Source organism: Lissotriton helveticus, chromosome 10 (genome assembly GCF_964261635.1).
Source record: "Lissotriton helveticus chromosome 10, aLisHel1.1, whole genome shotgun sequence".
Taxonomy (NCBI): Eukaryota; Metazoa; Chordata; class Amphibia; order Caudata; family Salamandridae; genus Lissotriton; species Lissotriton helveticus.
The window spans coordinates 340,541,195-340,562,476 of record NC_136071.1 but is presented as its reverse complement, the minus strand read 5'-3'; the positions used below and the strand labels follow the sequence as shown (position 1 = coordinate 340,562,476).

At 44.5% G+C, this 21,282-nt stretch overlaps 1 protein-coding gene across 6 annotated transcripts in view; it reads right to left on the bottom strand.

Moving 5' to 3' along the window:
- Positions 1–21,282, bottom strand: part of CDC25A (cell division cycle 25A) — a 235,362-nt gene that overhangs the window by 195,670 nt on the left and 18,410 nt on the right. For all 6 annotated transcript variants that reach the window (XM_078662497.1, XM_078662494.1, XM_078662492.1 and 3 more), the window contains exons 3-13: positions 20,591–20,676; positions 18,641–18,686; positions 18,484–18,522; positions 17,145–17,181; positions 16,759–16,851; positions 16,289–16,408; positions 15,704–15,841; positions 14,993–15,061; positions 14,112–14,270; positions 12,851–12,946; positions 11,771–11,833 (exon numbers count right to left, since the gene is read on the bottom strand). In XM_078662497.1, the coding sequence (XP_078518623.1) occupies positions 11,771–11,833; positions 12,851–12,946; positions 14,112–14,270; positions 14,993–15,061; positions 15,704–15,841; positions 16,289–16,408; positions 16,759–16,851; positions 17,145–17,181; positions 18,484–18,522; positions 18,641–18,686; positions 20,591–20,676 (946 nt within the window). The remainder of the gene's footprint in view (positions 1–11,770; positions 11,834–12,850; positions 12,947–14,111; positions 14,271–14,992; positions 15,062–15,703; positions 15,842–16,288; positions 16,409–16,758; positions 16,852–17,144; positions 17,182–18,483; positions 18,523–18,640; positions 18,687–20,590; positions 20,677–21,282) is intronic.

Sequence of the window (21,282 nt, the reverse complement as noted above, 5' to 3'; positions counted from 1 at the left end):
GAGCCTTGTGATGTGGCCTTTATTCTAAAGGACCACCTATATGTATTTTTTTGAATAAGAATAAGATTTGTCACTGAATGACTCAGATCACTTTTATCCTATTCCCGACACTCCCTTCACTTCACCCCTCCCTGTTGTGAATGTGGGCACAAACATACTCGAAAATGTGTTTGTCATATGAATTCTAATCCATTGAACAGGAAATATATGCAAATTTTGAATTAAACTTCTTTTGCATTGAATAGCTTTGCTTCTTTGAATTGATTCAAGATAATGGAAAGAATTTGTAATTTTCGTTGTTCCAAGTCTTAGGACCCCTTCCTTTCATTCTAATGGGTACTACAGGAGGTTTGTTAAGGGATATGGTACATTGTGAATCCCCTTCATGATCTCACCTCCAAAAGGATGCCTAAGAAAATTCAGTGGACAGTTAGCTGTCAGAGGCTTTTGATGACCTGTGGCAGGCCATGTGCACTGCTCCCATTCTGCAAATTCCTAATTACTCCAAAACCTTCATTGTCCAGACAGATACTTCCGACAATGTAGTAGGAGCTGTTTTGTCACAACTTAATGCAGAGGGCCAGGACTACTCAGATTTTATAAGCAGAAGGTTGACCCCCAGGGAGAAACATTGGTCAGCTATTGAGAAGGAGGCCTTTGCTGTGGTCTGGTCCTTGAAGTTGAGGCCATACCAGTTCGGTACTCACTTCATTGTTCAGACAGACCATAAGCCCCTCTTGTGGCTTAAACAGATGAAAGGTAAAAACCCCAAACTTTTGAGGTGGTCTATTTTCCTACAGGGGATGGACTTTTCTGTGGAATGAACAAGTTCCTTACCTTTGGTAACGATATATCTCGAAGAAAGCTATTTTAGTTATAGATTCCTTACCTTAGAATTACCCCCAGACAGACTGGAATCGGAAAAAATGTTCTCTAGCAGTACCCCTGCACGTTGGTATGAGGCGGTCGCATCAGTCATCTGCGTCGTGATCGCCAGGATGACGTCATAGTGTCTATTTAGACGCCGCCCCTGCACACTGACATCAGTTCTGACAACTTTCCAGGCCAGAAGCTCAGAGCCATGCAAGACACTGACCACTGGTGCACAAACTAGGGCCCTGAAGGGGAGTCACTTACACTAGAAGTCAGTTCGCAGAACGGGGAGGATGGGTGGGGCAGTAAGGAATCTTTAATGTAGGCTTCTAATAGATATATTGTTACTGAAGGTAAGTAACTTGTTCATCTGAAATACTATTCGGTATAGATTTCTTACCTTAGAATAGATACCCCAGCAATGCCAACCTCGGAGGTGTGTCTGTGAACCAACTTCACACCACAAAGTCCTGGAGAACAGAACAGCCAAAATAGCTGTCTCCCCGTACTTGGCTATCCAGGCAATAATAGTTCAACAACAAGCATTGGCATAGCCAATAGGTCCCGCTTGTGGGACCTTATAAGTATTTAGTTACAAGGATATTGTGCTGCAAAACAAAATACTTATAAGGTCCCACAAGCGAGACCTATTGGCTATGCCAATGCTTGTTTTAATTTGCAAGAGTTTATCATATTTTATGTGGTTTGTGTTGTACAGTGTGCATGCGGCTTGTGCAGGGGCTCTTAGACTTCAGCCAGACCCTCATCATGGCATTTGCTGGTAATCTGTTGTTCACTGGGGTGAAGAAAGCGGAGTTCCATGCACGAGACCTTGTGTAGACCTTTATTAAGTCTGTTGAAGAGCGCAGCAGTACTTACTTCATGCTGCAAACACGAGGGCAGCAACTCAACGTTAGGGCAGATACGTACGCCTTGGCCGGACAGGTTTTTAGCAATGCATCTGAGGTGAAACAGCATGGAGGGGATGTGTGGTTGCGCGAAGAAATCAGGGGCCCAATTTGAAGTGTGTGTTGTAATTATGAAAGCGGGCGCGTGTTAAACATATAGCACAGCGCCCATGTACGTCAAAGCTATGTGCAGCAGCCTATGAAGCGACTGCTGTGGCTAGTCATTACGAGCTGCTCTCGAAGAAGGCTTTGGAACAGATGGTAATTTAAGTAAAAAAAAAAAAAGACTTTGATGCAGCAGGGGGCGGAGAGCAGGGGGTCGGAGCGGGAAGAGCTGCTGGCGTGGGAGGGTGATTGATGGGCAGGGCAGCGCTGGGGAAGCCTGGGATGCCTTTGATGTGGGGAGGGAGGAGAGCCTTGTGCAGGAGAAATGAACAGATGTCCGTGAGGTGTGGGAGGAGTGCCTGATGCGCGTGCTTGTGTTTCACGTGAACTGAAAGAAAACGCCGGCTGAAAGCCCTTTGGTTTGACGAGGATTTTGCCGACTTGAATTCTCGTTCCTCAATGCGCTTGCGCGCATTTAAGGTCACGAGACCTAAAAAGGTGGTTCTGTTGGGTGAGATCCTTTACTTAGACAATGCTTATTAATGCAAACACGAACAAATGCTCTCTGGTACACACCTACGTTGAGAAATGAATACTCAAAATACAAAGTTGTGGGAACAATAGAATATATTGTGCAAATTATAACAGAATTCATTCATTTTGTATCTGAATTTCCTAATTCAAAAATACCATAAAATGCATGATAAGACTGTCAGACAGTGCAATAATGTGACTTTATAGTGAGTAGTGCTCAATGAGTGACAAAATATATACAGTGTAAAGAGATTTTATGTGTAAAAATATATACAAGTATTTAATTGGCCAGATGTTGATTGTCAACCAAGGATTCCTAATGTTCCTAGTGGCATCCTGGTGGTTCTGGACCCATGACATGCGTCGACATGTCGACCCTCATGTGCCCCAGTACGATTGCAGCTGGCGTGAGGGATGCAGCACCTCGATCGGGATTGATTGACTTCACCAACCCGGATACGACTGGCCATTGAGCCGCATTTATTTCAGACACACTGGTCTGAAACTTAAACTGTCATATTCCGGTCTTGAGAAAGACCCGCCGTGACCACCCACTGGGGCGCATGAGGGTCGAAAAGTCGACGCATGTCATATCACTGACAGGTCAGGTCCAAACAGTTCCTGCAGCAGCTCTTCTACAAAGGTTTTCATCTTGGATATTGCAAAGGGCTAAAAACAAAAAAAAATAAAAAAATAAAAATAAAAAACTTACTAGTCCTGCAGGACTAGTACCTTGAAAAATCTCCTCGACCTAACTGCAACCTACTTAACCTCCGCCTCTAAAAGCGGAGCAAATGTGACACGATAAGATTTAAAGACATCTTTATTGCTCATTAACTTTAGGAGCAATTAAAATGCCTTTAAGTATTGTTATCTTATCACATTTGCTCCGTTTTCACAGACAGAGTACAAAAGTTAGTTTGTCTTACTACTCGCCAGAAAGGGCAAGTAGGACTTAAAAACAGCTCGCCCTCGTTAAATTTAGATCGCATATGCGAGCGGTCGAGTGGATTTTTCGAGCCCTGTTGCAGTGGTTTCCGGAATGCCCGTGATCCAGAGGTTATTTCTATGAGACCGGGGTTCAAGGTAATCGTTCTTGGCCTGAATTACATTAGTTATCTTTAGTTTCGACCTGGAATTCGTGGGCATCGGAAGCGCGGTTTTCAAACTGATCTAAGCAGGGTTTCATGGGTGTCGAAGGGAAGGGTCCTTCTTAAAAACTGCAACTGTACAATTGACTTGCATTGATTACACAGCTGTGTTTCCACTCTGCACGCAGTGTCTGTAGGGTTCCTGGGTAGTTACCTCAGGTTGTTCCTTGTGCCCCCAGCTCCTCTGCATCTTCTGGTCCAAGTCCCAACTTCAGTCGCAGCTCGCTTTCTACTTCTTTAGTATATGGTTTGGTCAATCCCCTGGAGATCACTGTGTATTTGTGCTTACTTACCAGTTTATCTTTGAAATATTGTGTAGGTACATCTCCAACCAGGAGATATCAATGAGTTAGTGTAGGAAGCTGGCTCTATATATACTATACCAAAGTAAGGTATAGTGTGCACAGAGTCCAGTGGAACCCCAAAAGGTAGGCAGAGGTAAAAGTAGATAATACCTTACTCTCTATTTGTGGTAGCATGGGCGAGCAGTAAGGCTTAATCAGAGGGTAGTGTTAAGCATTTATTGTACAAACTCAGGCAAGAAATGTCACACACTCAAGACTGAACTCAGACCAATTTGTTTTGTATAAAAATATGATTCAGTTGTATTTGATTTCTAGAGCCAGGCCTGGTATAGGTATGGGTAATAGTACTTTGCAAGAATAATGCAGTTAAATACAATTTGAATGTAGTTGAATGCAACTGAATTGGTTACAGGAGAGTCACTTGTTCATGAAACAGCTGGAATTACTTTTCAGTTACTATTGAGATTACTTTGTAAGTTACTTTTCAGATTACTTTAAGTTACATTTTCTACTCAGTGTGCTATTGCACATATACAGTTTAAAGGTTTCATACAATTTTCCAACTCCAAACTTAGAACACTATTCACAGAAAAGCAGTGCAATCACATGGGAGGAAATTAAGTTATCTGCAAGTACTTTGTTTTGGGAGTTGGTTTTCTGGGATTAGAACAAGGGTTTCCCCAGGGTCAAGGATGCACTCTCAAAACACCCTCAGCTGCACTAGGGCGGGCGGGTGGGTGCTGAGGTCCAATGTTATCCAAAGGGGCAAAGGGGGTCGCCCGTTGTCGGCTGCTCACGAGCAGTCCACAAGGTTGTGGGAGCAAAGCTCCTGGATTTAAGCTCAGGACAAAGGAGGATCCGATTTAGCACACAAGGTGCACCCACAGCGGCAGCCGGGTGCAGAGTGTTGTTTTGGCGTCGGGTGCCCTGTTTTCAATTTGGATTCTCCGGTTGCAACACACACTGCAGGTTTGGTGATGTAGATCTTCTGGAGCGACCATCGTTTGGAGAGGTAAGTTGGGATGCCGGGACACCATTGATTGGGCCACCCAAGGCTGTGGGGCATCAGGTGCAGAGGCGTCTTTTAGAGTTGGGTATTTCTTACAAACTCCGATTCTGGTCGGGGTGGGGGGAAGAATCCTCCAGAAAGTGGCTGCAGACATTGGGTGGAGATTTGAGGTAGATCAGGGATCACCAGAACCCAGGACAGGATCGCCTGCGAGACCTCCTTGTGGTGTTTGGCCACTAACTCGGGCCATGGGCATCTGGTGCAGACTCGCAGATTTGGCCGCAGCCAGAATCTGTTGGTGAGCAAATCAAAGTCAGACTTGGCAGGGCAGGTCCTCAGGGTTCTGGGAGGCTGCTGGACAAGTTGGGATTTAGCTGGAGCAGGTAGAGATTGGGACAGGCCACTAGGGCTGGGGCCAAGTCAGTTGGTGGCGTCCTCTTCTTTAAGCACAGCTCTTCTGTCCTTCTCATATCTTCTAGTCGGAGGAGGCAAGTTTCAGGGTTGCCACTAAATACTAAATTTAGGGGTGTTAGGTTGGGGCCAATGGGTCCCTTCCTTGGGGTGGGTACGACCCCTATTAAACCACCCTCCAGTGGGGGGGGGGGGGGTATTAGTGCCTCAGGTTAGCTGGGTACCCCCATCTTCAAGATGACGGGGACTGAGCGCTGTGCTTCGCCTTGCCTCCCTCACAAGGGAGGAGGAGTTCACAAAGGTGGGCACACCTCTTCTCCCATTTGTGTTTTCCCGCCTAAATGGGGGGTCAGAACCAGTGGGGGCCAGCTGCGGGAGCAGCAAATGGCTAGGGTATCTCACAAAGGCGGCAAGGCTTTGAAGCTTCCCCTTCGTGGACTGGGCCCATCATGGGAGGGGAGGCTTGACACCTCTGCCCAAGATGTTCTTTGTTTTAGGACCCTGAGAGTGGGAGGCCCTAGACCCAGGGATACAGAAACATGTCTGGGGTGGCAGCTGGCAAGCAGCCTGTCAGCCAGGACACTAGAGTCAGGTGGTTTTTCAGTGGGCATCTCTAAGATGCCCTCAGAGTGCATTTTGCATTAAATCCCACACTGGCATCAGTGTGGGTTTAATGTGCTGAGAAGTTTCTTATTAAACTTCCCAATTTTCAGTAAAGCCATTATGGTACTGTGGAGTTCGTAATGACAAACTTCCAGACCATATACTGCACCCACTGGAACTTCAAGTCCCACTGCAGAGCCAGCATATGCCATCTGGCATGACCGACCAGCAGGATGCCATGAGGCCCAGCAACCTCCGGGTCAGCCTGACCAAAACCCGGGAAAAATGCTGAAAGATAGGAATCATAGCCCGAATATCCCGGGCTCTCTGTTCGAGAAGATAAACCCAAAACTGCGTGGTGTCCAGAACCGCTCCGATGAAGAGGAGCTTCTGAGAGGAAATCAGGTGTGACCGGCACGTTGATGGAGAACCCCAGCAAATGCAAGAGGTCAGCTGTAGTCTAGAGGTGGGATACAACTGTCTGGGGCAAGCCCGCCTTCAACAGCCAGTAGTCGAGATGGGGGAAGACTGAAACCCCTGATCTGCGCAGATGAGCTACGACCACAGCCATCACTTTCGTGAACATCCGAGGGGAGCTGGTAAAGCCAAAGGGAAGCACAGTGAACTGAAAATGCTTGTGGCCTACCGTGAACCGTGGGTAACGCCGGTGGGCCGGCAGGACGGGGAAGTGAAAACAGGCGTCCTGCAAGTCCCAACGCTACCATCCAGTCTTCGGGGTCGAGGGCAGACAGGACCTGAGCAAGCGTCAACATTTTTAACTTCCCTTCCTAAGGAAGCAGTTGACGTCCCTGAGATCCAAGATAGGACGCAGACCCTGGTCCTTCTTGGGTACCAGAAAGTAGTGGGAGTAACAACCACGACCTACTTCTGGAACAGTAACGTGCTCGATCGCTCCCTTGGCCAAGAGAGCCGAAACTTCCTGTTGAAGAAGTGCCAGATGATCCTCCGACATGCGGTGTAATTGCGGTGGCATGGCTGGAAGGGGTAGTGTCGAAGGGGAGGGAGTAGCCCCTTTGGAGTATCTGCAAAACCCACCTGTCAGACATGATGGTGTACCAGTGGGGGAGGTGATGGCAGATCCTGCCGCCCACTGGCATTTGATGGGCCTGAAATATCAGACTAGGAAGGTTTAGAGGCTGCTGCGGGGGTGTTTGTGGACTGGCCTGCGTGCTGCACCCCTGAACCGCGACGGCAGTTCCCACGTAAGCGCGAAGCTTGGGCAGCTTGCTGCAATCCATGGCCCTGGGCCGAACGTAGTGGGGCGCCCCTTCAGTAGCCACGAAAGGGGCGAAAAGCAGACTGTGCTGGACGGCTGAAGAGGTCCAAGGAATTGACTGTAGCCCATGAATCATTGAAACATTCTAAAGCGTTGTCTGCTTTGTCGCCAAAAAGGCGGCGGCCATCAAAGGGCATGTCCATGAGGGAGTTCTGGACATCGCCCGAAAAACCAGTGGATCTCATCCAGGTGTGGGGGTCTGAGGGCTACCGACGTGGAAATGGTTCTGCCCAGAGTTCGCGGTGTCCAGCCCACAATGGATGGCAAACTTTGCTGCATCCTTCCCCTGGGCAACAGCCTGGGAGAGCACTGTTTGGGCCTCCTCCAGACAATGGGGCAGCACCAGCGCAACCGAATCCCACAGAGAGTGGGAACAGCCCAAAAGACATGAGTGTTTATCGTCCGCAGTCCTAAGCTGACGGAAGAAAAAAAATTCTTGCCACGGTGGTCCAGCTTTTTGGATTCCCGTTCCGGGGGTGCAGTAGGAACGCGCTTTTGGAAGCAGAGGCTTGGACCACCAAACTCTCAGGGGTGGGGTGTTGGGAAAGGAAAGAGGGGTCGGCCGGAGCCGGCGACCATCCTGTCCACGGGAGGCCTAGTGTTGGGCCTGGACCAGGTGCCCAAAAGGATGTCAGTTAGTGTCTCGTTAAAAGGCAGCAGGGGCTCCGAAGGGCTTGCTGCCGGCTGAAGCACCTCAGTTAGGTTAGTCCTAACCGCCACAGTAGGGAGCTCAAGGTAGAGGGCCTTGGCTGCCCCCGTAACATCACTGCATATGATGCTCCCTCCTCCGTAGCCACGGTAGGAGGAGACAACATGCCAAAATCTGGGGAAGTGTCCACCCACTGGCATCACCCAGTTCCTCTCTCCAGACCTGCTCCAATTGGTCAGTTAAAGGGTCCTGGGAACCCTCCCAGTCATCATCATCCTCTGGGGTCCAATTCCCTTGATAAGGGACCCCTGGAACGATGTGGGTCCGGCACTGGTTCTGTTCTCTGAAGTCGGATGGGGTCGGCGGAGGCCCGGGTGGGGGGTGGGTTCGACCGGCGTCTTGTGCGGCTGCGGTGCAAGCCGGTGGTGGTGTCGTGAGGTCAACCAGCGCCAATTTGGACCCAGGTCTGAAGCCAACAGGGGCCGTCGGCGCTGCGGACCCAGCCGAGCAGAGTCCGCGGGGCCCGGAGGCACACCGGCGGGATCAGCATACATCGCCTCATATAACGTACGAAACTGGGCAGGAGTCGGACCGGGTCCCGGAAAGGGAGGGAAGCCCGGAGTAGACTCTTCAGGCTCTGTCCACAGGGCCACGGGATGGGCACCGCCCGCGTCCCTCGGTCGGGCGGTCGACCGCCGAAGTGATGGCGAAGAGCGATGCTGCTTCTTCGCCTTCTTCTTTCGCTTAGAATTACCCGACCCAAAGTGCGAAAACTTCGACGAATTGAAGAATGATGGCTCCGCAGCCGGTCCCTCGACCTCCCTCTGGACCGGGACCTCAGAGTGGAGCCAACTGCCGACGCTCCAGAAGCTTGAGACCGCTCCCGCAAAGTCTTCTGAACCATGGATCGGGAGTCAGAGCACGATGTGGGGTCATGGTCGTGCTCCAGGCAAAAGACAGTCGGTGACAGGAATCGCAGGCCTTAAATCCAGGCATCCCTAACAAAAGTCGCTCAAAAAAAGTAGTCAAAAAATGACTGAGGTACCGCTCTCTCCGGATATGCGATGGCTGGTGCGGGAAAAGAAAGAACTGACGTCAGAGCACCAGGGCGGTGTCTAAGTAGCTCCAGTGTCGTCATCACAGCGACCACGACGCCGAACGCAGAGCCGATCAACGCCACCTTCGAATGCGCAGGGGTACTGCGGACAAAAACTTTCTGGATCCAGTCTGACGCCTGGGGAATATTCTACGGTAAAGTGTTTCTTTCAGATGAAGAAGAAGGACCGAAGAGCCGTGCAGCAGCTAACAAAAGGAAGATGCCCACTGACTTGGCCCCAGCCCTACCGGCCTGTCTCACCCTCGAACCTGCTCCTTCGAAATATTGGCGTGACCTGCAGCCAGCAACCTCGAAAACCCTGGACGACCTGCCTGCCTTCAATCACAAAGACTTTGTCTCCTGTGAACACTGGATTTGTTCATCTGCAACCTCTAGCCTTGGCCGGAAACCGTGAATCCACACCACTCTGCACCCGCCGTCCACGGCCCGAGTAGGCAAACACCACGAGGAGGTCACCCCGGCGATCCTGACCCGAGATCCGGTGAGCCCTGACCTGCCACAGGCCTCCGGCCGACGCCAGCAGTCTAAATCCAGACGGCCCCACAACCACGACCAGGTCCTGGTAAGAAGAGTCAACCTCAAAAGGCAACCCCCTGCACCAGACGTCCCACGGCCCTATGTGCCCAGACAGTGCATAACCAACCCCTAACTTCCCAACTTACCTCTCGAAGTGGTGGTCGCACCCAGAAGACCTTCGTCTCCAAGTCTGCAGTGCCTTTGCAAACCGGAACTTCCATATTGAAAACAGGGCGCCCGACGTCGAAACAGCACCCTGCACCCGGCCGCCCTAGTGCCACTGAGGGTGCACTTTTGGTGCTACTTTTTTTTACCCATTTGCCCTGAGCGAAAGTCCAGGAGCTTTGCTCCCACAACCAAGTGGCCTGCTAGTGAGCAGCCACCAACTGGAGGCCCCCAACCACCATTGGATAACATTGGGCCATAGCACACTGCACCAGGCCGCCCTAGTGCCGCAGAGGGTGTGAGTAGAGTACATCCTTGACCCTGGGGGACCCCCGAGTCTATCCCCAGAACCTCAACTCCCACTACCAAATACTTACCTCAAAACCAATAACACTATTTTCCTCAAAGGATAACATTGACTGTTTTTCTGTGAAAAATTTCTAAGTGTGGAGTTTGACAATCTAAAGAAATTATTTAAAATTGCATAATTAAACAAAAACGATTTTACTTACCTGTTTTCAGGAAATGGCAGAGTAGTATCTAGGTATACTACTCTGAGTAAGCCTAGTAATCTCAAAAGTTACTTACCTGCTATTTTACTAAAAACCCTATTCAAGTCTCTGGAATGCATTTACTAAGTATTGCATTTCTCTGCATCCATACTGTAAATCAAACCAAAGTGCATATACAATTATCATTCAAACTGTATTCCGATTGCATTTCTACAGTAAAGTATGTATTGCTTACCTGTGCCAGGCTTGCTTGGCTATAGAAAAATAAAGTAACTAAAAAGAATATTTTTAAACAAAAACAATTGGTCTGAAGTTCTGTCTTTGAGTGTGTGAATTCATTTGCTGACTGTGTGTGTACAACAAATGCTTAACACTGTCCTCTGATACTGCCTTACTGCTCGACCACACTATCACAGTAAGTAAGTGAGTAAGTAAGTTTTTTATTTGCACAATTAATTAAAATCATTGCAAAGTGCACTCGCGCAAATGGCCGTTGCATAGTGAAAAAAAAGAAGGTACACAGATCAATTGCGAGCACTAGGGAACTGGAAATTAAAAGACAGAAGATCATGTCACTGACGGGGGAACAGACGCAGACTGGGTCAAAAGACAAAGTTGGGGGAATTAATTTCTGAAATAAACTTAACAAAACGCGCCGCCAACTGCAAGCGTCTAATGCTTCTTGGCAAGTACTGATGTTAAGAAGCAGCCAAATTGGACGCAGCCAAAAGTTTCTTTGAGCCTGGAGTTTTCGGCATATGCACAGGATATGAATAAGGTTTTCAACGTCCAGCTTGCACACTATCACAATTAGAGAGTGAGGTGCTATAGAAAACTTTACCTCTGCCTACATTTGGGGTTCCACTGGACTCTGTGCGCACTATACCTCACTTTGGTATAGTATATACAGAGCCAGCTTTCCTACAGGCGCCCGATGCAGTGTTGGCACACGGCTGCCACTGTGGGTATAAGTTTGGTGTTGTCTTGAGCCCCCCGTGCTTATCTTAAATCCAGGCGATGAACCCTGAACACCGCTTTTCTCACCTGTGAGCAGCACCATCTACAATCACCCCCAGTCGCCATTAATTAAATATTGGGTGTCCAACCTAGACGGTGACCTCCGCACCCAGCCACCACTGTGCCGCTGGTGGTGCACCTTTGGTCCCAACTTGAATCTTACCCGGGGCTGACCTCAAACCCCAAAGACTGGATTTGCAAGTCGTGTACTTACCTGTGAAAACTGCATTCTTGCTTTTCTCCCATAGGTGAACACTGCAAAGCTTGAAAATTGCACTGTGTCCACTTTTTATAATTATTTTCCTGAAAAAACAACTTTAACCACCACCAGGAATTGGCCTATCCTCCAGCACATGAAATAATTAGGCATGGCATTAATCTACACTGAGCAGGCACTATCAATATAAGACCTTTGGTTGCACTCCATTTTCGGTTTTCCTGCTGCCTAACCAACTAATTGTGGTCCTTTGTTTCACCTGCTTCATCTCTCTGCTGGAGTGGCCGTTTAGTCAAGTCTGTGGTGTTGCTGGGTGCATGGTCCATGAACTGGTTAAACATGCACAGAAAATCAATTACTGATTAGTCTCAGAACAATTACCATTTCAGGAGTGATGTATTTTAAATCCTGGTGCCTTCCATCCGTAGTAGGTAACAAGTAAACCTAAAAGAAAACCATATATAATATTACTGCTACAAATGGTTTTTAGCAGTGCTTAATTTATTAGAAAACAAAGCACAAGGGCACTTTTCTTTCGCAGAGCTACCAAATGTTGTGTTGCCTTATGCCAATGCAACCAAATCTCCATTCTGTTTCATGCCTTTTCCACCATCTTACACTTTCTCACCATTGCAAATTCTTCTCTAACCCTACTTTCTCCTATTGGCATTATTTTCCTATCTTGAGCTGCCTTCACTTTCACCTGCTCTGTCAAATTCTCATGATGAAAAAGAAGTTCCAGTATCCAAAAATAAAAGATGGTCCCGAACCTCGACAATCACCACCACAAATTAATCAATGATTTTAGGAGAACAGTATTTCCAAGTGAAAGTCACAACATGTTCTACAGAATAATTCTATAATATTAAGTTAGATTTTGTCACTTTGTCGTACTAATTGAGACCCATACGCTTTCGGACTGCATTCAATCAAGATCCATTATTTAGGAGGGGAGCCAGAAACTCATGACAAGGTCTGGTTGTGTTTGTTTGGTATTTGAAATGTGCTACTTAGGTTAGCAAAAGGGTGTTAAGAAATTCTACTCTAAACAGTCAAACTAAGAATATGATTTAAATTATCCAACCAGGAGTCACAACTTAAAAGCTTTAGTAGAGGACAAAATATTCTCATTGTCAAGTCCCCAAAATACTCAAGTCTCATTTTACTTAAGAATAAAATATGTGCCATACCAAAGGAAAAAGAGTTTAGCTCAAGCCTCCTGCACATCAAAAATAATGGCTGTACAAACATTTCCCAGGCAAGAGAACATTTATACTGGATTGGTGCGACAAACCATTCACTGAAAAGGATAGTAATATAAAAGAAAACTGAAACAAGTTGTCAGTTCACTTCCAGAAACAGTGCTTCAAAGCACGTAAGCAAACTTGTTCTTGGGGTCCTATTTTAACAAAAGTTCAGAATATAGAGTTATATATATATATATATCTATAACTGGCTTACCTGTGAGAAATCACCTACAAGATCCTTCTGATCACAGTCTAGAACATTCTCTATCTCAGTATGGGAAAAAGACTTTGACCGGAGCAGTCTTTGATTCTGAAAGGAAGTGAAAAAAATTAACACTGTCATGCATAGCATAAAATAAAGTTGAACTGAAAATTATAATAGACTGCAATCTCTCCACTTCAAGATATCAGACTGGTCATAGAAGGCCATGAACTACTACAAGGCAGAAGACATACCAGCAGTATGTACATATCACACTCCCCACTAAATATTAATTTTAAAACCTGTTTTAAGATGGTACTGGATAAGTAGTGTTCTCCTTTACAAAATGGGCGAACAGGAAAAGTGGTGTTGACACAGCACCAAGTTTACGAGACAGAACTGGGGTGACATGCACAGCTATGAAATTGAATGCCATGATGTAGGAAGCTGTGATTCTGTTGCAGTAACCTCCCCACTTTCTGCCAGACTACTGATGCACTTTGACTTGATGTGCCCGGGTCCCTGCAAATCAGGTTCCCAGGGCCTGTGTTTTTTCCCCAAAACTACCTTATACCCCTGTTTGGACCCTCTCTGGCCACAGGCCAGTACAATATTTCAAAGCATTGCATTACCAGTAATTCTACTGTAATCAAACCAAAGTATATATACAACTGTAATTCAAACTGTATTACTGCAAAGTGTATATCACTTACCTGTGCCAGGCTTGCTTGGTTCAAGGAAATAAAATAACTCCAAGAATATTTTTATACAAACAAAATCGGTCTGAGTTCAGTCTTTGAGTGTGTGACAATCATTTGCTGATTGAGTGTCTTAAACAAATGTTTAACACTACCCTCTGATAAAGCCTTACTGCTCACCCACACTACCACAAATAGAGAGTAAGGTGCTATCTACGTTTACCTCTGCCTAACCTTGGGGTTCCACTGGACTCTGCACACTATACCTAATTTTGGTATGGTATATACAGAGCCAGCTTCCTACACCTGACATGAGGAAGGGAGGGTAACTGTGGGAAAAAAATCTGGCCTACCAGACTTACTAACCACGTACAAAAAAAACACACAAGTATCAGAGAGAAAATGAAAAAGTACCTGAAGTGGACTCAAGTAGATCCGACGGCTGTGGTGAAATCCCAACCATCTCCTGCTCGCACCCAATTGGGACCCGGGGGAGGAGACTGTCACAGTACAGCCAGACTACAGGAAAGCAAATGGGTGATGCACAGACCAAACCTCAGGAAGCACAGACTAACCTTAGCTTCAGGCTCCATTTCTTCTTGGAGAGAGACATCGAACATGCTCTTTCTTCGCTTACTTTTTCCAGGTTGGTCCTCTGCAGGTCTCTCCACACGCTTTAGCACCGGTTTTTGACTCAATATAGATGCAGAGCAAGGGCTGTTGCTCAGATGATTCTAGATTAACAGCACAGCATTAGGGAACAAGGTAATGGGTACAAACTTCAGAGAAACAGAGTGTTTTAAGCTAGTTGCTTAAAGCTGCCATAAAAATCAGACTAGCGTTTAATAAAATCAACAAGTTAAAAGAAATTGGGCCTATGTTATGTGTGAGATGCAAGGGGGAAGCAATCAATAAACAAACTGACCATAAAGTCTGCAAACTAGATTTGGGTAAATATGCAGTACGAATATCACAGTGCAGTAACAGTACACCGCTCTCCCGGAATTCAGTTCTCTCCTATCACTTGTTAATAGTATGCGGACCATAGACCAAGTACAGAGCTCCTCTGCCTTTTGGCTACGTTCACACTATACAAATAGCACATGCATGACGAGCTATTAATGAACAAACTAATATCAAAGAATCAGGTTTACTCCTAGGTTATCAAATTGATAAGAATGCATCCCACGCAGTCTTGCTATGACCTAATGATATGCACCATTTAGTCACAGCCAATAGTTCTGTATCGGAAATGAGCAGCAAAGGCAATACAGTCATAAAACTATTGGAAAAGGCATTTCGCATGCTTTTCTCAACGCCTTTGTGACCCATAGGCTGAACAGAGCAAATGCCATCACAATACATTTATCGGGTTAGGTCTAACAGGGGCACATTTTTGTATACGATCACTCTTATAAGCAGCTGAAACAAATGACAGTGACTGATAATCACTTACTTGATTTGTGGCCTCTTTCATTACTAAGGGAGCAGTCCAGAGACTAGACATGCCAGGCGGTGCATCATTCTGAGGTAAATAAGAAAAAACACCCATCATAAAATCAATACTAGCAGATTCAAATTCATAGTCTGAATAAGGACAGTAGGGGGGTTTGCGGATGACTGGTATAAAACAAGTTCATATAGACAAATGTTACTGAAGCATTGGAACTACGGCTACTACAGAATGTTCTACAATAACAAACTAAAAATAATCAGTTGAAAAACGTAGAAGGCACCGTGAACAAGGAGGTTAAACGGGTGTACAAAACAAGAGGGTCTGAATGTGCACACTCTGAAGCATTGAGACACTAAGTAGCAAATCAGAATGGCAGAAGAAAATACCTCTGACCAGGCCAATCCAATTCATGCCAAATGTTCTAATAACTACTGGTCCAAGTATAGCGCTACTATAGTTGTCAGAACTGCATACTCAAGTTGAACCAGGTCACTGAAAGGTAATGACAAAGTACAGTGCAGAGGTATAATGGACATAATTTGCCAGGGCAATAAATCCTTCCAAAGCAGGTGATTCTGCACCAGCAGGTCCCTACAAGGTTTAAAATAACCTAGCCTGCTGAGCAGGTTTACGCAACAATAGGGGAATGGTCTTTAGTAACAAAACACCTATACGACTCGTTTAGGCTAAAAGAAAAAATATATATTGTACCTCAAAATCCTCATTGTCAAGGAGCTCTAGAAATCCATCATCCTCATCATCATTCACTGAGGAAGTCAGTGACGACTTATGCAAAAGGATGCGAGTAAACTTCTCCGGCTCAGCTTCACTTCTCTCCGAACTAGGGAACTAGTTTGTGAAGAAAAGCATCAGTTTACCCATTGACTCACTGAGTACAGTTCGCTACACAAGCATTTTGACAAAACGGACGTACAAATGTAACTACAGTTGATGTAGCAGACAATTTTAGAGGATGTTTGGAAAATGGAAGGGCTTTTCCAAACGGTCAAGAAAAAGCTCAAGACCAGGTAATCGTCAACCATGGGTAATGAGAACTATTTTAAGTCAAAGTCAGGCTAATCTTTTCCATATCAGCGATGGGAGAGGAATCATTGACAGAAGGTACATTATAAGTGGTGACCCAAGCAGGTAATCTACACAAATACATAGTACCCATACTTCTATGCAGAAAAATGAAGTTAACAGGCTACTTAAAAAACAAAATTGTGCGGTTCAAGAAGCTTGGTCCGATAAGGTGATGTGCAATGTCATGATTTGATATAACAATTTATGTACCATTCGTGCGGGTGCAGAGTTCTGCCTTTGGACGATGGGATCCTTACAATCACCCAAGAATCTAATGCGGAGATTGTTCCGCGAAGCTGGCCTGCTTGGCATCTTAAACTGGAAGGCCTCCTGCAAGACAGCAACACAAATACACCCAAGGATCAATTTAACCAGAAATTAACTTTAAAATAAGGTAAATAAACGTGCATTTTTAACACTCAAATTGTTTGATCAAGGATTTGAGTCAAATCCCTCCAGTGAATTGCATGCCACTTAATCTAGTTTTCAGGACGTACAAAGTCCAAATCGGTTTCACTGACATTTCGCCACGATCAGGTTAAAAGTAAAAAAGAAACCACTGCCTCTTCTGCCCATAAATTTGCAAAGCACAAAGAGATAAAGTGCAGTGGAATGTATAAAACCCTTGAGCAGGGACCATAGTAATACTTGCTCTCAGACTCAAATATACCATAACCTACATTTTCCTTATTTTCATCGTCTTGGTTGGAATGAAAGAAACAGTCCTCAGAATGGTTGCTCTTGAGAGCTGGACTAGAGCCTAGGAGTTTCTGCTGCAAAAATAAAACAAATAAAATTACTGCACATGAAAGCAAAACACTAATTGCCAAAGACTATTCATTGCGACTACATGGATATTGGTAATGGACATACATGCTCATTAACTAAGATCATCAATAGTGTACTTCCCACCCACACCAAAGACCTTCAAGTATTAAACTTGTTAGGTCCGTGGTACTCAAACATTTTTCCATTCACACCGGAGAAAAACAAGAAGAAAAAAATGGCACACACAATCCTTAGAGAAACCCTCACAAGAAAAGCATTTTTGTAATTTGTTACTTACTGGAAGGGAGTTTATTCTTCTTATTGGCAATTTAATGCTAGGAAAAAAATAGGAAAAAAACCATGAACCCCATTTGTTCAATTCTGCAATGCGTTAACAAAATGCTTTATAAAACGGGATCTCTGAATGATCACCACAGTGTCTGGCGGTCAGGTTACACAAATGGTGGTCACGGTTGAGCACAGGGAGAATCAGGTCGTAGGGCTTGTGAACATTCCAGAGATTGAGAGAAACGGCTCGTACTCCTGTCAACAGACAAGGAATGGACACAAACTCTTTTCAGAAAAGCGTTTATTTGGCAGGGCCTTTGGGCCAGGCCAGATGGAAAGGTTTAAGAGAAAGCGATCCCTTAATATCCGAGCAAAGCCAGTCTGTAACTAGCCATAAAAGCTCTAGATCATAATCAAGGCTACTGTAATTATTTGATTGTGAGCTCGCTGCGATCTTCGCAAAATTATAGAGTTGCTGCATTTGCCCCCAAATCCACCATTTCCCGCATGTTCTGCAGATTAGCAAAAAAAATAGTTTCTAGCTCTAATGGTTCAAAAGTTACTATACATGCAACAACAAGAGTTGCTGCGCAGTCAAAGGACCTTTGCAAAGCTGGACTGGTCAACTTTGTTGCTTATTATGTCTGCTTGTTAAACTGGTAACCAATCCTCAGATTATTACCAAGTTGAAAAATGATTAAATAAGGAAGTAATACAATTTCAAATATGCCAAATAATGCTACATAATTTGGCTTTTCATACTAAATAATTTACCCAAATCTGCCGCATAATTTGACCCTCTCCTGCCACATAATTCCAGTGGCCCGGATCATAATTAGGCTCTGTGTTTTCCATTTTTACAGATAGACAGAAAACCATTTATTTTCTTGTCTGTATTTATTTTTAAATGTGGATAAAAACAGAAATTGTGTGCTTTTAGAGAGATCCAAGGACACCTCGCCATGACTGCCAGGCCAATAACTGTAAGGATTGATAGGTAAGGGGTTTAAAAAAAATAAAGGCATTTTAGTAAAGAGGTTTAAAACAATAACTATGCACAAGGCTGATACTGAAATGCGCATATTTTCATATATGTGATTTGATTTTTGGTGTTCATATCACTGAAACCTGGCAGGCATTCAAGCGTGGCTGCATATTTTTTAGTTAAATAAATGTGGATATATACCAGTTCCAGCTTTACTTTTTCACAAAACACTTAATAAATATAGATAGAGATAAAGTTGACAAAACAAAAATGGATAAATGGACATTCATAATCAGTCTGCTGGATAAGCAGCAGCAGGACAAAGTGTTCACCACTTCCTGAAGCCTAACATTAATAAACTCACTTTATAACTTTTCCTGACTCAAGCAGCGCCTTTTCAAATCTATAAAAGAAATAAAAGTGATTCAGAAAAAGCATCAACAAGTAAAACATGTATAGTATAGCCCACATACTTACAACACTCACATTAACACTTCTATAGGAAACAAAAAATTACATACGTTTCCTCCATGTCTTTTATGTCCAGTGGGCTGTCAAGGCCAAGGCCTGCAACAGAAATAAAAATGTAGTTTGACAGCTCCTTACACAACAGCTTAGCATTTTTCAGAAAGACACTAAAGTATCATCTAAGGACTATAAAAAAGAAAAAAGGTGCAAAGAGATGCTCTGGTTCCCACAGACTTCAATGACTAGCCAATTCCATCTAATATCTAGCCTCTAAATACTTCAGCAAGGACAAAATTACACAGACACTTGAAACAGAACACAAAGATCCAGACTGCGCCACATATAAACTTGAGAGCACACTATACAGGATGAAGTCTAACGCAAAGTTAATCAAAACAGGACAACTGGACTAATGAACCAACACACTGTTCTGCATAAAGGCAGATAAGGTCTGCACAGCCAACCTACTGCCCTTAAAGGATGTTAGTACTCCCAGGACAATGCAGTAGCAGAAATATTAGGAGCCAAGAACAGATATCTTTTTCTGAACTCCCTTCATAAGAGGGAGGTATTTTTCCATGGCAGTTAGAGCGGTTGCAACTCAGAACAGCATCGGAGGCCAACTACCTACTGGAATCTTCCCTTTTGGCAGTCTGATGCCCTCACCCATCAAGACTGTTTTGAAACATCCAACATAAAAGCACTTCCATCAATGCTACCCACCCGAGATGCACCATAAAAGCAGCATGGTGTCAGAAGATCCTTTACAGATCTGTTTCCACAAAAGGGGTGCTTAAAAGCGAAGGCATGCCAGGAGTAGGAACTGAAGTCACAAAATAAGTGGATAAAAATGCCATTTGCAGACTGAAGATCGCTCTAGGCACCAAAGCATGTACAAAATCCACTTAACTATTGAATGACATAGAAACGGGTGGATTCACCTTAAAAGTTTACCATCAGAAAGGCTTAAAAGGGCAGAACTACGTGCACAAAGATCTTACCCACAGGAGGGGGAACTGAAACAACTATGTAGTATGGGCTGCTAGATCCATTAAAGTAGGGGTCTCCAACCTTTTCTGTACTGGGAGCTACTTATGTTCAATGAAAACTCATTGAGAGCTACTAATATTAGTGTTGTATAATTTCAATTTGTTTATATGTATAATAATTCAACCAAGCAAAGGCTTTCTAATTTAATAAGCTGGGCTATAGTAGCTCACAAGCTACTGGTTGAAGACCCCTGCATTAAAGGAACCGAGTTCTTGAATATCTGGGAATGCTGCCCGTCAAGCTATAATACTTTACATATCCTTTTTTTTTTTTTTTTTTTAAAGCAGGCTACTCCAACGAGTAGTTTGAGAGTTACTGGTAGCTCTCAATGTACCCATAAGTAGCTCTCCTGCATGTAGTCAAGCCTAATAAATGAGAAGCTTTTGCTTGGCTGAATATAAGGTTACCGAAATTGAAAAGTGTATATTCTAGAACAAAAATAGTGCATTTTCAGAACTCATGAGCCAATATTTGGAGTGGATTATTACCAATAACTTGGTGTGCCGGGCATTACAGCTATGGTGGTTACGTATTACCCATGTAAAAGCAATCCACATTGACAAAGTATTTTTATTACTACTGCTGGCAACCATGCTTGATTCACTGAAGTGATTACTGCTGGTCATCTTGCATGTGGTGGCCGCTAATGTAATCTTGTCCAATGTGGACAGTTTTAATATTCTATTAGCAGCAGCATGGGGTGATTTTCATTGAATGCAAGTAGCCCTTACTGCAGAAAGGTTGGAGGCGTCAACTTTAAAGGGAATGAAACATTGTCTTAATAAGCACCACAATGGCTAAACCTCCGTACAGGCTCAATATCACATTCTCAACATTCACATCCTTTGGAGGAGTCACTCCAAGGACATTTAATGAAGCTATACACAGATACATGTGCCAAACTGTTACATTATCTTTTGAATAGAAAGAGGCTGTGCAATGTGCCAACAAACCTGCATCTGATGAATCTGAAGATACAGTCCTCTGCCAACTGGCACCAGTGTCCAAACACATCCTCTTCTTAGGGGTATCAGAAGGGCTATTCAAATAGAAAAACATTCGGGTTGATACCATAGGAACAAAGAAAGTGGTTATGACTGTGTGCAATTCCACAGTTGCCAAACAAAATTCCTGCCACTCAGTTAAGCAAATATAATTTCAGAAAAGGCAATACATCAATAGGAAACCTTTAACTGTCATGATTGTTCCATCAATATTGTTTAACTTCAAAAAGACCAGACCAGCTCAATGAAAATTGTCAAGTACACTGGCAACAGCAATTATGTTATACTTGTGCCTCACTGGTGAATTACCAGTATGCAATAATTAAGTTAGCATTCATACCTTAACACCACAAACGGCAAAGCTACCTTCTATGGTCAGAAAGGTATATAAGGTATGGAGTCTGCATAGTGGGAAGCTTCTAAGTATTTAATTCGGCTAGTAATAACGGAGTTCTGCAACTACAACAACATAGGACTACATTCATTGATTTTGACCTCACTAGTACCCACTGCGGACATAGATGAGCATGCAAGAAAACCAAACACCTTCCACCAAGTATTAACAAATACTGCATTTCAAGTGGCCAAAATCTAACAGAAACCACAATGCATACATCCAACTAGGCCATTTAGCCAGCCAT